The 15372-nt window shown below is 41.0% G+C and overlaps 1 protein-coding gene across 1 annotated transcript in view; it reads left to right on the forward strand.

Annotated features, from left to right (window-relative positions):
• The first annotated feature begins 120 nt into the window (after nt 1-120).
• Nucleotides 121-15372, forward strand: part of SSR1 (signal sequence receptor subunit 1) — a 20845-nt gene continuing 5593 nt past the window's right edge. Inside the window, exons 1-7 of the mRNA XM_082638226.1 lie at nt 121-301; nt 2758-2870; nt 6203-6290; nt 7589-7851; nt 9777-9853; nt 10603-10681; nt 12594-12687. Of these exons, the coding sequence (XP_082494352.1) occupies nt 223-301; nt 2758-2870; nt 6203-6290; nt 7589-7851; nt 9777-9853; nt 10603-10681; nt 12594-12687 (793 nt within the window). The 5' untranslated portion in view covers nt 121-222. The remainder of the gene's footprint in view (nt 302-2757; nt 2871-6202; nt 6291-7588; nt 7852-9776; nt 9854-10602; nt 10682-12593; nt 12688-15372) is intronic.

Below are 15372 nucleotides of genomic sequence, written 5' to 3' on the forward strand. Positions count from 1 at the left end.
GCCGGCCACGTGACTCCCGGGGCCGCCCGCGCTTCCCCAGGCTCCGAGCCCAGCAGCCACGTTGGCGGCGTTTCTCGGCCAGGGGAGGGGGCGTGGCGAAGGCCGTGCGTGGTACGTGCCCCACCCCTCCCCGCCCAGAGCCCGGATGAAGAGTAACGCCATTACCGCCGGAGCCGCCGAGAGCCGCTGCGGAGGGGGACCGGACGCCGGAACGACCGCGCCATGAAGCCCCTCCCCCGCCTGCTGCTGCTTCTCCTGCTGGTGTTACCCGCCACTCTCTTGCTCCGAGGCCGCCCAGGAGGTGAGGCGAGGGGAGTGGGTGGCGGGGCTCGGGCTGGTGGGTGGGAGACGCCGCGACCGCAGGTTTGAAGCTGGAGGCGGCGGCGGCGGCGGCTCCTGGGTCCGGCGTCCGCCTCGCCGGCCTTTCTCCGCGGCCCCCGACCCCCGGCTCGCAGGGCGGCCCCCCGCGCGCCAGAGCCTGCCTGGACCCCGCCTCCTGCACGCGAGCGCTGGACGCTGCCGGCGAGCTTGCTGGGGGGCGGCGGGCGGCTCGGGCTCGCACCTGCAGCCGCGGCCTCGTCCGGAGCGAGGGACGAGGGGCGGCGGGCAGGCTGTGCCCGAGCGCGCGGCGGCCCTTGGCGCTCCAGCGGCCGCCGCTCCACCCCGTCCCCGCCCCTCGACGCTGGGCTGACGTGTCTTTATCGTCCACGCCAGGAGTTCTCCATTCATTTGCTGAAAGCCTTGTTTTCTGCTAGCCTGAACTCTGAGCCGTGCTGCTGGTCCTCTCCTCGATTATCAGCACATCCCTCTGTGCTCCCAGGTGTCTTCATTTCCCCAGAACTCCCCATCCTCACCGGCCTGTCCAGGCGGGCTGAAGGATCCCTGGGCATGTCCGGTACTTGAGCCCTCCTTTTGCCCTCCTTTTTTTGTAATTATTTTTCCCGTTTTGTTTTGTGGAAGCATCGCATTGTACTGAAAAAAATGTAGTCTCCTTCGAGCTGTACGTGTTTTATCTAGGTTTATTCCAGCAGTTAACCTGGTGTGAGAATAGGTAGCAGGACGTCAGAAATGTGGAAACTTGGCTTCTTACCCTGGTTTTATCGTGAACTTCCATTTTCTCCTCTGTGGAATTCAGTCTGACTAAATGATTGCTAGAGTTCCTTTTACTCTGTAACTTTAAGCAAGCTGTGTGGCAAAATGAAAGATAGTGACAGGTATCCACGAGTTCTTTTGCAAAGAAAAGTGAACTGACTGGCTTCTATTTAACGGATAGAAAACCAAGTGGGAGAATTAACCAAAACCGTTAATTCATTTGCAGGTTTAAATAGGAATGCTTTTCCTTTAGGAGTTGCTTGCTGGTCGATGTTTTCATTTTCTTTAAGAAAATTTGGCAATCGTACTTGTCTAGAATCTAAAGTATATTTTTTCAGGCTTTCTTTTCTTAGGAAACATCAGTATTTAACTGGGTATCTTTGAACACTTTTTGTGCAGAATGGCCTGTCTTTCAAAAGATGTTTTAATTTTTCCAATGTAAAAGTGTTAGGTTTTTTTAGGCACAAAATTGTTACTGGTTAGCATTAAAACATTGTTTTATAAATGTAGAGTGAAAGCCATTGTATATATTGAGAAGTCTTGAAATTTAACTGAGTACAACTTTATTATGTCAGTTGTAGGTATTCTTAGCGGTTTTACAAAATGATTTGTAAATTATGAATGCACTGTTTAGTCTGTTCAGCAAGCAGTAGAAGCTGATTTTCAGTTCATAAAGTGTGGTTCAGTGTTCTTTAATATTTGGCATAAGTCTTAACGGGCAGTAAGAACTCAAGGATGTGGGAAAGACTTAAAATGCAGCCCCCTTAGTATATACTGTTTCTCCTGGGTATTACAGCATGTGCATGTGCTTCCTTTCCCATATTTTTTTCCCCTCTACTTAACTGCCACATCATCATTCTTTCTGAGAAGTGTTGGAAGAGTCACTAGAACTTTGAAATTTCTTTTGAGGGTCTTGCCTGAAATAGATTTAATGTGACATGTACTTTTGCCTATAAAATTATGATGTATAGTTTCTTGGCGTTATAGTTATGCTTTCACTATGATGTTAAGTGTAGGGGAAATAAAAAGTATCTTAAAACATGTTTGAAGTTGTATGCAAAAATAAATGCATGCTTTCTCAGCTCTCAAACTTGAAATTACCAATATAGTTTTTACTAAACCAAATGTGTTTCATGAGAGCTAGTTTTTACTATGGATGTCATACAGATATTTGTTCCTTGGAATTACATGCTCTCGAGTACTAAGAGTTTTGAGCTGTAGTCAACTTCTAATAACAGGATTTCTTGCCTAGATATTTAGATTGCTATTTTCCTTTAGACCTGGATTTTTTGGGTTTGTTTTATGTGGTTAATGATAGATTAAATTCTGGAGTTTCTTACTTTTAAAACAAACTTACTTTCTTTAATATGCTTAACAGAGTTGCTTGAATCTTGGGCTTTAAGGCATCTTTAGTTTTAGCAGTTCATTTTTCCAGCTGCTTTTTAAAATAGCATTTCCCACTAAAATTAATGTGCAGTTGATAAGACTAGCAGTAAGATAAAATCATATGAATATTCTTAGACACGTTGTAATTTGGCATCACTCGAGTAAGCTGGGAGATTGAGTTATTCCGAGGGAAAATTTTCGTTGCCTAAATACCTGAGATTTAGAAACATTGGTATTCCAGGGTAAAGGTTAACTGCTTGTTCTTTATTTTATTGTTAGGCTCATTGGCAGCGGCTCAAGATCTTACAGAAGATGAAGAAACGGTGGAAGATTCTGTAATTGAAGATGAAGATGATGAAGCAGAAGTGGAAGAAGATGAACCCACAGATTTGGTTAGTGCTGTATTTGATTTAATACATATATATAGTGTGTCTATATATATGTATTTACCCCTTATATAGACAAATTTGGTATTAAAATTCTTGCTTTTAGAGGTTTGTTGCTGGGATCAAAGTGGATTGAATTTGGGAGAATGGGGCTAGTCATTGAGGATGATCTGTAAGTATTTTCTGGCACAAGGAGGGAGTCGTGAAACAACAGTTCAAGGTGATATGAACATGAGTCTATGAGGGTAACATTATAGTAGGACCACTGGACCACTTGTTGTTGGGTTTGGGATACATACTACTTAGCTTTCTGGTCTTGGGCAACTTATTTTTCTGGGTCAATTTCCTCTTTCTTCTTTTTTTCCTTCACTCAATAAGCAAGTATTTATTGAGTTCCTACTATGTGCCAGGCACTGTTTTGAATTCCCCTGGTGAACAAACCAGAGATTCCCTCTGCTCTCATGGAGTTTATGTTCTTGGGACAGTGTGTATGCATTTTGGTGGCAGGGGGTGGGGAGCAGACAATAAACAATATATAAAATATGTTCTGTGGAGATTCCGCTTAGAAGGAGGGCTTAGAGGAGATCTCTTAGAAGCTGTCTAACGCTGAAACTTCTACTACAAAATTATAGTATGACAGTAAGAATATTGGGCTAGGATCAAGATCATTGTGGCATGCTTCTAGCTAATTTTATTTTCTCTCTTAGACTACTGTAATTTATCCTACATAGAATTGGTTTTTAACCACTTTTAAACTCCAAAATCAGTCCTCTGTGAAATCTTAGCAACAATATTGTCTTTGATGTCAGAAGGTGAAGGCCATCAAGTGTGGACTCTGTCAAATTTTCTACATTCTACTTCTGAATATATTATTCACTCATCTTTTCTACATCTCTCCTTTAACAGTGAGTTGTCTTTACTCTCTTCTAAGGCCGGCCTTACCACCTTCTCCCCATCTGGTCTTGTGAGATCTTGTTTATTATCCTCTTTCTTTCTGTAACTTTAAGCATTGATCCTTCTTGGTGACTTAATTCTGTTAAGCTACAGATGTGCTCACATCCTCCACTTTGTGTTCCTCCACCTGAAGTTGCTACACGTTTTCATTTCTTTTTACCAGCACAGTTCTTGAAAGAGGAAATTGTACCACTTTCTCTTCTGCTCATTTCACATTTGTTCTCTGACAGTGGTTGGTCTGGTCCCATGTAGGTCCTGCTAAGTCACCAGTGACCTAACTGCCAAATTCCTGGCCTGTTTTCCATTCCTCCCCTGTTTGACCTCTTTAGCATTTCCTGAGTACCCCTTCCTTGAGTCCCCTCGTTGACCTCTGTGGCACCCCCATCGGTTTTCTCTGTTCAGCGGCTGCTGCCTGGTCTCCGCTACCTTCTCTCCCCCTGCTCACTCCCTTATTGTTGATGACACCTGTGGTTTTAACAACCACCGCCTTACATTGATGACTTCCAGATCTCGTTTCTAGCCGCCTACGTTACCGAGCTCCATTCCTCTGTTTCCAGCTCTTTGTGGGATAGCACATCTGGATGTTCCATAAGTACCTCACATTTTATGTCCAAAATGGAATTCAGCATTTACCATCCATCTTACTTCCATAAATTAATTCTGTTTTGATAAGGCTCCGGTGCTTCCAGCTTTTACCTTGTTGCTTTCATTTCTTTTTATTAGACAACCTGTTAATCAAATCTTAGGGATGATTTCTCTTGTTTCTCAAGTATATCCTTTTCTCCTTATTTGACAGCTTATGGTTCCTACCTTCCTGTTTCTGGTCTCTTTTCCTGCTTGTGGGTCTCTTTTCCCAAAAGTAGAAATTCACTAAGTCTTAGTAAATGAAGGTATCATTAAAGATACTTAAAATATAACTTATAATACAATTGAACGAATTGTACAACAGTCACTGAAGAAATATTTTGAGCGCCTTAAGCATATGAGGTGGGTATGGAGAATTTTTAAAATGTAAGACAGGCTTTGCTCTTGAGACGTCTGTATTGGGGGAGAGAGAGTATTTTCATAAATGGAAAGTTAAATGCCAGTAAACAGTGGTGCCCTTAAGCATCTCGATTTATTAAGGGCCTGGACACTTCAAATATATAAGTATCTGTAATTCTCATTGATGCCTGGAGAAATGCTGCACTGGGGTTTAAAATTTTCAGTTAAAATTTGTTGACATTTTTAAACAATTTTATTGAAATATAATGTACATATCATGATACTTGCTCATTTAAAGTATACAGTTCAATGATTAATAGTAAATGTACAAAGTCGTGCAGGTTTGAGTTTCAGGACATCTCCACCCCAGTATTTCCCTGGTTACATTTTTAAAAAAAAACATTTCTTCCCAGTTTTGTGATGACTTCTTACAGGGCAATTCTTTTTTGCGGTACGCGAGCCTCTCACTGCTGTGGCCTCTCCCGTTGTGGAGCACAGGCTCCGGACGCGCAGGCTCAGCGGCCATGGCTCACGGGCCCAGCCACTCCGCGGCACGTGGGGTCTTCCTGGGCCGGGGCACGAACCCGCGTCCCCTGCACCGGCAGGCGGACTCCCAACCACTGCACCACCAGGGAAGCCCATGGGGCAATTGTTAATTGGGATGGAAAGACCAATAACCAGGCCCTAGCAGGGCTCGGCAGAATGTGGATGCGGGACAGAGCCAGCTCTTCCCCGCCCCGTGTTGTCCCTGGCTGCTTTTGTGCTGCCCCCACAGCTGCATAGTTGCAGCAGGGACCTCATGGTCCCCAAAGCGGAAGACACTTGCTACCTGCGTCCTCAGGCCATCACCTCCTTTGGAGTCTCCTTCCCTTCGCCCTTTGTGGGGGAGGGGTGGCATGAAAAGTGTGTATGAGACGTCTTCTTTTCCCGGAAGGTCGTATTCCTGGCATTTAAACTAAAGGGAAAAGTAAGTACTACCCATTTTAACTAGAAACTAAATGTCCCTTTGGAAAACAGTTCTTAAACTTCTTTCAAACTTCACAGAAAATTTACCACCCCACACTCTAGGACCTTGCAGTTCAGCGTGTGACCTAAGTACCAGCTTCATGGGCATTTTCTGGCATGGGCATTTCAGATACATACAGAATCTCAGGCTTCACCCTCTACCTGAGTCATAGCTGCAGAATCCCCAGGGGATCCGCATGCACATTATTCTTTGAGATGCACCGCTCCTGACGTTTTATTTCCACTGATGAGTCGCAGTGAAATTCATTGCACTGCTAACCCCAGCACAGCCTTGGAGAAGCAAATGGATATATTGTCCCAGATCCAGTGAAGTCGTTATTCTTAAATGATGTTGTTTTTCCCCCATAGTAATCTGCTTTTAACATTTTTCTTAGGCTGAAGATAAAGAGGAAGAAGATGTATCTGGTGAACCTGAAGCTTCACCAAGTGCAGATACAACCATCCTGTTTGTGAAAGGAGAAGGTGAGAGGGGAATGTTGGCTGTAATTCAAATACAGGAATTTTTTAAAGGGCTAGCTCACTTTTGGGGGAAGCATTAAGAATGATTAAGGTCTTTATTTTACAAGTATAGTGTAGACACAGTTTGGGGAAAACCCACTTACATGTATGAATACCCATATCTGTAAGGTAGCATTTCTGGCATTTAAACTACAGGGAAGAAATAAATACTGTCCATTTTAACTAGAAATCAAATGTCCCTTTGAAAGATACTGTTTTTAAACTTTTTTCAAACTGCCACAGTAAAATAACATTCATATTTTGAGTGTAAACATTAGTGAAATATTAAATCTTTACAGTTAGGCCTTGATTAGAGCCTGTGTTGCATTAGAAGAAGATTAGCTAATGGCTTCTATTTATTGAGACTCTGTGGCCGGCACCGTTTTCAGTATTTTGCATGTATTATTCAATCCTAATAGGAACCCTAAGAGGAGAGTTGTTGTTGAACTGAGGCTTAGAGAGGTTACGACTTGAACAGGGCTACTCAGTTAGTAAACAGATTCTGAAGACAGGATTCAGACCCAGATGTGTCCGACCCCAGAACCTGTGCTTACTGGATGAAGCAGCTCTGTAGACCACAGGATAATTATCAAAGACTTATTATTTGAGGTTATTCATTCTCTTGGTCTTCTCAAGCTTTCTGTTTTATTCCCACGTACATTCTGGCTCTGTGCCTACAGAAAGTATGATTTGAGAGGTTTTTGTTGGTGGTGGTGGTTTTTCCCATTTATTTTTGTAGCTGCCTCCTTGGGTCACATTTGTTTGCATTTTGACTAACTGCAAATAAGGATTGCCTGATTGATTTTTTCTTTTTTATGTTTTAATAGATATTACAGTTTTCAGGTGAACCTCTTAGACTTTACCTTTCTGTCATTTTTCTCTCCGTTATCTGCACAGATTGCAGATACTGAGTTGGAGGTGAAGGTGACTTCACCAAGACATGTAGCCCCACTGCAAGATAATCTTACTCCTGAAAGTGTACAACTCCTTCTTAGACATACAACTTGGAAGTGATCTGCTCTGAAAGTGAGGTGCTCAGTTCAGCTCTTCAGTTGGAATGCTACCATGGGGACAAGGGTTTCAGCTTACACACGAGCTCCAAGTTGCTAGTTAGTGGATGGCTGGAGCGCTCTACTGAAAAGGGTTCTGAAACCAAATCCATACATAGCGGGAAAGGGTGCCAGAATCCATTTGTAATGTCTACTTATTTTGTACCCTTTGAATGTTTTCTAATCTTCCTGTCTCTTTTTTTTGTTTCTTAGATTTTCCAGCAAATAACATTGTGAAGTTCCTGGTAGGCTTTACAAACAAGGGTACAGAAGATTTTGTCATTGAATCTCTAGACGCCTCATTCCGTTATCCTCAGGACTACCAGTTTTACATCCAGAATTTCACGGCTCTTCCTCTCAACACTGTAGTGCCGCCCCAGAGGCAGGCAACTTTTGAGTACTCCTTCATTCCCGCAGAGCCCATGGGTGGCCGGCCCTTTGGTCTAGTCATCAATCTGAACTACAAAGATTTGAACGTAAGGCCCTCTAAACCTTCTTCTTCTTCTTTTTTTTTTTTAAGTTAAGAATGGATGAGGACAGTTGACATTGTCTAATGAATATTCTTATATTTATTCATTCAGGTGCCTATTTTGTGGTTGAAAATAGGCAGCAGGGAGGCAAAGATAAATTGTACACCTCTGTCTTCAAGTCTATAATCCAGTGGGGCAGATGGTTGGACAGACAACATCACAGCATGATAAGTGATACATACTAGAGACAAGTAAGTGTAGGGGTAGGAAAGTGAAAGTGACTCCAGCTGGATCTTAGAAGGAAAAGGAATAGTAAGCCGCACAGTGGAATCTGCTACTTCCTCAGATGTTAATATATATTAAGTAATTTTTGTACCTCCTTTTGTTGCTTGCATTTTGCCCATTTTACTGCTTCTGTTGGTAAGTTTTAAGGACTTTCTGTGACTATTCTGTCATTTTATACACTCAGAGAATGTAACCAAATTATTTTCAGGATGCTAGTAAGGTTTATGGTTTATGAGAACCAAGTAGCCTAATATAAGCTCCGCCGTCTTTCTTAGGGTATGTTACCATATTTCTATAGTGTAGATGTATCCAGTGAATGAATGAGAGAAGCCCGCTAGAACGTTCCTGCTGGGAGCCGACCGCTAGATGCCAACTGTCACGTCCTCCTTCAGATAGAAAGCACATGTAAACCATTCCCTTTTGAAAAAGTTTTCTGAGAAGGAAATGTCATCCTCTCTTGGAAGCTTATTCAACCTTTTCATCACCCCAGTATCAACATATTTACATCTGAGTTAAATTTTTCATGCTGCAGTTAAGTTCTCCTTTTGTGTCTTTTTTTAAAACTACTTAGTGGAAAGTGGGAAAGAGTTTTCATCTTTTCTGTTTTTTTTGGTGGGGGGGGGGCGGTGCATACTGCACTGCTTGCGGGATCTTAGTTCCCCGACCAGGGCTTGAACCCAGGCCCCTGCACTGAGAGCCCCGAGTCCTAACCACTGGACCACCAGGGAATTCCCCATCCTTATTTTCAAAACAATGTATTAAGCCTCCTCAGCTTCATAGTTTAGTAGCTTGAAGGATTGTGTATTTCATCAAGTTTTCAAGCAGAATTAAACTTAACCCAACAAGCATATATGTAGCTTCAGTTCCATTTTGAATGTTTGTTTCATCTTGGAATTGTCACTAGAGGAATGCTAATTGAAAGATCTTGGAATAAGACTTAAATCGTCACAGTTCAGCAATAAGCAGTGGCTGTTTTGAAAAAGTACTACCTCTGTGTTTCACATGAAACACTGAACACAGCTGTGTGTTGTCCCAGTGATTCTCATGTATTTGAAAACTGAAATTGTGTTGAGCTGACAGAATTATTTGGAGACCACCACAGAAAAAGGTTTTGATACTGAAAGTCATTAACCCATTTAATATAAACTGATTTCCAATCCATTGTCAATTTAAAACATGAATTTGACTTTTGTTCAAGTCTCGTTCTTAGAATGATGTTCTCTGGAGCTCCTGCTGTGCGTGTTCATGCTCTTCCTTCCTCCTTTGGAGGGTCACCTACAACAGAAGCCAGGGCTTCTAGCTGAAGAGTGTTCTGTGGGCTCTGTTTCTTTCTGCAAGTTACCCTGTTTTTACTTTACTTCCCTGGTTTCTCACACCTCCCCTCCCCGTCAAAGAAAGTGGGGACAACTTTTGCAAAGTTGGAGGCCTTTTCTATTTTTGAGGAGAAAGTAACATCATAACGTTGAGTCCCTGACATTGAATTGGTACACTTACGTTCGACTCTGTTGAGTCTTACTGACCTTCTAAGCGATGAGAAAGCGGTATGGTATCGGTAGGGTATCTGTAGGAAAACAGTTTTAAGAAATCTTGTAAGCTTTCATTCTTTCAACACATTTCTGATTTTTGTGATTTATTTTTTTTAACAGGGCAATGTTTTCCAAGATGCTGTCTTCAATCAAACAGTTACAGTTATTGAGAGAGAAGATGGGCTCGATGGAGAAACGTAAGTGAAAGTCGCAGAAGGTAGGGCTGGGAGGCTTGCTTCTGTCACTGTAGTTTTTAATGCTGAAAGATGAGGTGTAGATTGGGTGAAATCCTGACTACTTAAATTCATACTTCAGATGATTCTTACAACTGTTAATACCAAGTTAGGAAAGATAGTTAAAACTAACAAAAAATTGTTTCAGAAAGATAGTTTGCTTTTTGTTCTTCCCATCTTTAAATTGTTTTCCACCCCGTCCTCTTAAGTTGGTCATCAGCCTCATCTAAGTTTCGTGCCTCCAAAATTACTATTGAAAACATAAACCAGAAGATTTTATCTTGAAAAATGTGTCCTTTGCGAGTGATGAATCATTTTTCACTGTATACTTACATAATTCACTAAAAGTAACTTTTAAATAAAATTGTGCGAAGTCTAATATTTGAGGAAGACGGCACCTAATGCAGCTGTTTTAACTGAGCTTTGACTCTAACAAATTATGAAGTAATTCATTGTAGATCATATGCCTTTTTTGGGGGGTGGGGACTGACTGTTGTTAAAGGTAAATTTATAAAACTGTTACCTGGATCTATGTTGAATTTAAAATATTTTGTTCCTTTTCCCCACAAATTATTTGGAAAAATTATATTTTGTTAGAATTATTGTTGTAATTAACTCATACCTCTTAGGAGTTAAAGCACAATTATAGTTTTAATTAGCTGTGGTATTTCTTATGAACTAAAGCCAGTTTATATTTTCTCCTTTTATATCAGAATCTTTATGTATATGTTCCTTGCTGGTCTTGGGCTTTTGGTGGTGGTTGGCCTTCATCAACTCCTAGAATCTAGAAAGGTAAATATAGATAAACAGCTCTTATAGCCATACTTCAAACGTGGTTACAGTACTGAGTACCGTCGAGTCATTTGTGCCTTCTTGCTCTCGCTGTGGGTTTGTAGCTCACAGGTTTGTTGTCCCTTTTTCAACTAAAGCCTGAATGAAGTGAGAGTAGCACGGACATACATACACTACGGAGCGCAGGGTGGTTGGCTGGTGGGGGGCGTCAGCATAGCCCGGGGAGATGGGCTCTGTGCTTTGCGATGACCTGGAGGGTGGGGGGCGTCAGCATAGCCCAGGGAGATGGGCTCTGTGCTTTGCGATGACCTGGAGGGTGGGGGGCCCGGGGAGTTGGGGCTGTGTGTGCGTGTGGCTGATGTGCTTTGTTGTGCAGCGGAAACTAGCCCGCTGTTGTGAAGTGGTTGCACTCCAGCGAAGACCTAGTTTAAAACCACGATGAGGACAATAAACTAAGTAAGGCCTGAGGAGGAGACCGTGGGTGTGTGACTCGGATTTGTTGAGCCTCTATTGCCAGTGCACCTGGTGTCCTTTATCTGCATTCTCCAGGGTGACACTCACCTTCTCACTGTTGTGTAACTCTCTATTCTAGCATTTTTATTCCTCAAACTCAGACATGAAATTTCATTCTGTTGTTTATCATACTTTCATGGATATGTATTTTATCTATAAGTAATGCAACTTTTATATATTTGCTTTCACACTCTTGACTATAGGACTTCTGATTAGCGATTAAATGAGTCTTAATTTGAAAAAGCACGAATGAATTTGCCTGTATTTAAGTCAGAATTCTGTTTTGTGTTAGAGTAGTAGAGTGGCAACATTGAAGCACCTGGTGTAACCATGGTTTCCTGTCTCTGAACATGGTAACTAATTCTGCCACTGTATCCTCATGTCCCTCTTCTCCTCTATCCTGCCAAAAAACAAAAAACCAACCCCAAAACAAAATAACCCATACTATTCCTTTCAGTATATAACATGATTTGTGTCAAATACACTGATATGAACTAGACCCTAAACAGTGGCTAGACATTTTGGTTAATCTTTATTTATTAAGCAGTAAGTCAGGCAATCAAATCTATGTAAAATTAGTAGTAAATGTTATTAATAAATCCTTACTTTTTAAAAGAAAAATACTTAGTGCTTGAATGCTTATTTTCATAACTTTCTTTACCTTGTTTTCATAATAGCATTTTTGCTATAAGTTTATGTATTAGGTATAAGCCAGTTTTTCAGTTATTTCTGTATTCAGAGTCCAATTTTTGGACTGTAAAATTAATATTCTGTTTCTTATGTAAGTAATTAGGTGGGTTTTTTGTTTGTTTTGTTTTTTTAAAGAGTAGGACCAAAGAGTGGAATTGAATTACTTTCTTAACTTTCTAGCAGTTTCGCTGTAAATACTCAAGGAACAAAGTTTGAGGTTGTTAGCTTAAATGGGATTACATGTTTTTGTTTTGTTTTATTTATGCCAGCTGTTTAAGTGTATTTAGCTAATAATGCAGGGATCTGCCTGCATGCAACATTTCAGTAATTATCCCAGCTTTTGTTTAATGTGGAAATAAGTTTATTCTTTAAGATTTGATTCCCAAAATGAAAGAAAATCATTGTAAAAGTAGAAGTTCTTACTTGGTCTACCAATTATATAATAACATATGAAGCTTTATAGCAAAGGAAAAGGTCGTTAAAGACTGAAAATAAGTAATTGTGCAGATTGATTCCTTATTCTTTATAATTGGTGTAGACATGATTTTCCCGTCTCGTTAAATAAATATTTGAGGAATATGTTTTAGGATTAGAAGAGAACATGTTTATCTGTTAATATATTTAAGTGGGGAGCTTGATGGGCGGTTCTAAAATTATAGTAAATAATATAATGGAACTCCTTTACAATAATGTTTTTATGTTCTCTTAGCGCAAGAGACCCATACAGAAGGTAGAGACGGGTACCTCGAGTCAGAGTGATGTTGACATGAGCTGGATTCCTCAGGAAACTTTGAATCAGATCAGTAAGTATGCTTACAGACTTGCCTGGGAATCTTTTCTCTTAAATGGAAATTAAGTATCTTAGATTTGGCAAAAAATGCTTGGTCAACACTCATCTTTTCATGGCTTGTACGAATCTAATATGATGAGCAATGAATGCATCACATTTTTACTCTGTGCACTATATTTATGCTTTAATTTAGAAATGCTTCCACATCTGCAGTTTGTATACAAATGTGTGAATTCTCTATATTCCTAACCTTTTTCCTGTCTCTCTTCTTTCCTGTTGCTTCAGTGCAGAGTAGGAGAGGTGAGGCAATTCATCTTTTTAATGGTGTTTGTTGTGGCGTTGGGAGCTGTTGTATAGTTTGTGAATACTTTACAGTAAGTTTATGGAATGAGGGAACAGTTTTCTATCACCATATTTATTAGAAAACTGCCAACTACCCACTATTTTTGAAGGAATAACCCACAGTACTGTCTGATAGTTTACCTAACGTATATTTCAGTTTTTATTATATATGCAGTTGGTTAAATATTAATCTTTATAGAAGAATATAGATTTTTTTTTCTCCAGTTGTAATTGGACTTTTTAACATGTACCATAAAAGCAGTATGGCTTCATTGCTTTTTTTTAAACAACTTAAAAATTTTTATTTATTTATTTTTGGCTGCGTTGGGTCTTCGTTGCTGCGCGCGGGCTTTCTCTCTAGTTGCGGCGAGCGGGGGCTACTCTTCGTTGTGGTGCTTGGGCTTCTCATTGCAGTGGCTTCTCTTGTTGCGGAGCACGGGCTCTAGGCACACGGGCTTCAGTAGTTGTGGCACACGGGCTCAGTAGTTGTGCCCCAGGGGCTTAGTTGCTCCGTGGCATGCAGGATCTTCCCGGTCCAGGGCTCAAACCCGTGTCCCCTGCATTGGCAGATGCATTCTTAACCACTGCGCCACCAGGAGATCCTGCCCTTTTTTGCGGGGGGTGGGTTGAGGGGAAGAAAAAAAGTTCAGAGATAACCTCCTGGCTCCACTAGTCCCATTTTCCATAAATAATTGGTACTTATGTGTTAGTCTAAGTGTTTTCTATACGTGTACCAGCTCATATGTCATTGTGTCCGTGTGTGTTTACACAGATGGCATCATGTGGCACACAGTGCTACAACCTGAGTTCTTGTGCCTTGGATGTCTTTTTTTGATAATTACTTATATATTTACCTTATTCTTTTTAATAACTACATAGTATTCTTTTACAGTTCTTTTATATAAATGTGTCAGGATTAAGCCTATTCTATATTGAAGAATGTTTGTTATTTCCGGTTTTTGCTCTTAAAATTAATACTCTAATGAATATTCTTAATATATAAAATTACGGGCTAATTTAAAAAATTAAGATGTAATTGACATATAACATTAGTTTTGCATGTACATAATGTACATAATGATTTGATATTTGTATAAAATGTGAAATGATCACCACATCATCTAACAAATTTAGATCCCACACAGTTAACAAATTTCATTTTTCTTGCGATGAGAACTCTTAAGATCTGTTTTCTTAGCAACTTTCAGATATACAATAGTGTTGTTAACTATAATTACCATGTTGTATATTAAATATTTGTGACTTATAACTAGAAGTTTGTACCTTTTGACCCCCTACTCCTATTTTGCCCACTGTCCTACCTGGGATAAATTTTTTAAAATTAATTAATTAATTTATTTTTGGCTGCGTTGGGTCTTCGTTGCTGTGCGCGGGCTTTCTCTAGTTGTGGCGAGCGGGGGCTACTCTTCATCGCGGTGCGTGGGCTTCTCATTGCGGTGGCTTCTCTTGTTGGGGAGCATGGGCTCTAGGTGCATGGGCTTCAGCAGTTGTGGCGCGTGGGTTCAGTAGTTGTGGCTTGCGGGCTCTAGAGCGCAGGCTTAGTAGTTGTGGCCCACGGGCTTAGTTGCTCCGTGGCACGTAGGATCTTCCTGGAACGGGGCTGGAAACCGTGTCCCCTGCACTGGCAGGCGGATTCTTAACCACTGCGCCACCAGGGAAGTCCCTAGGATAATTTCTTAAAAGTAGAATAGCTAGGTCTAAGATTATGCACATTTTTTTATGGAAAGTGTTCCATTTCCTTCCCGAAAGGTGGTGCCAATTTATGTTCTCAGTAATGTATAATATTGCCTGTTTCTCCTCCTCTCATTAATCATTCTCATGTGTTAAGTATAATAAAATGTTTTAATCTGCCAGTATGTTAGAAAATGGTATCTCATTTTCATTTACAGTTAAGAATGAGGTTTGGCATATTTATTGGCTACTTAGTATTTCTTTTCCTGTGAATTGGCTGTTCAGGTTCTTTCCAGGTTTATAAATTGACTTGTCTTTCTATGTTGAAATGCAAGTGCAGTCTGGTAGGTGCTTTAGTAAGAGCATAGGAGGGGCCTTCTCCAGGTAGGAGAGTAGGGAGATCATTCACAGAAGGGGTTGACATTGCCGATTCTTGAGTTCTGTGAGGGGGAGTCTTTTATGTGCTCTGCTACGGCCTTGACTTTCCTTCTAGCCAAATGGTAGCCATCAGATACTTTAAAGCAGAGAAATAACAAATTCATGGTTTTTTTTTTAAATTATGTGATAGTTTCATGGAGGCTGGCTAACAAGTGGGAGCTAGTGGACCCAGGGATACCAGCTAGGTGATTTCAGCCAAGCATACGAGGAACCATTAGGGCCTAAG

The sequence above is a fragment of the Mesoplodon mirus genome (genome assembly GCF_964341445.2).
Source record: "Mesoplodon mirus genome assembly, chromosome: 12".
Lineage (NCBI taxonomy): Eukaryota > Metazoa > Chordata > Mammalia > Artiodactyla > Ziphiidae > Mesoplodon > Mesoplodon mirus.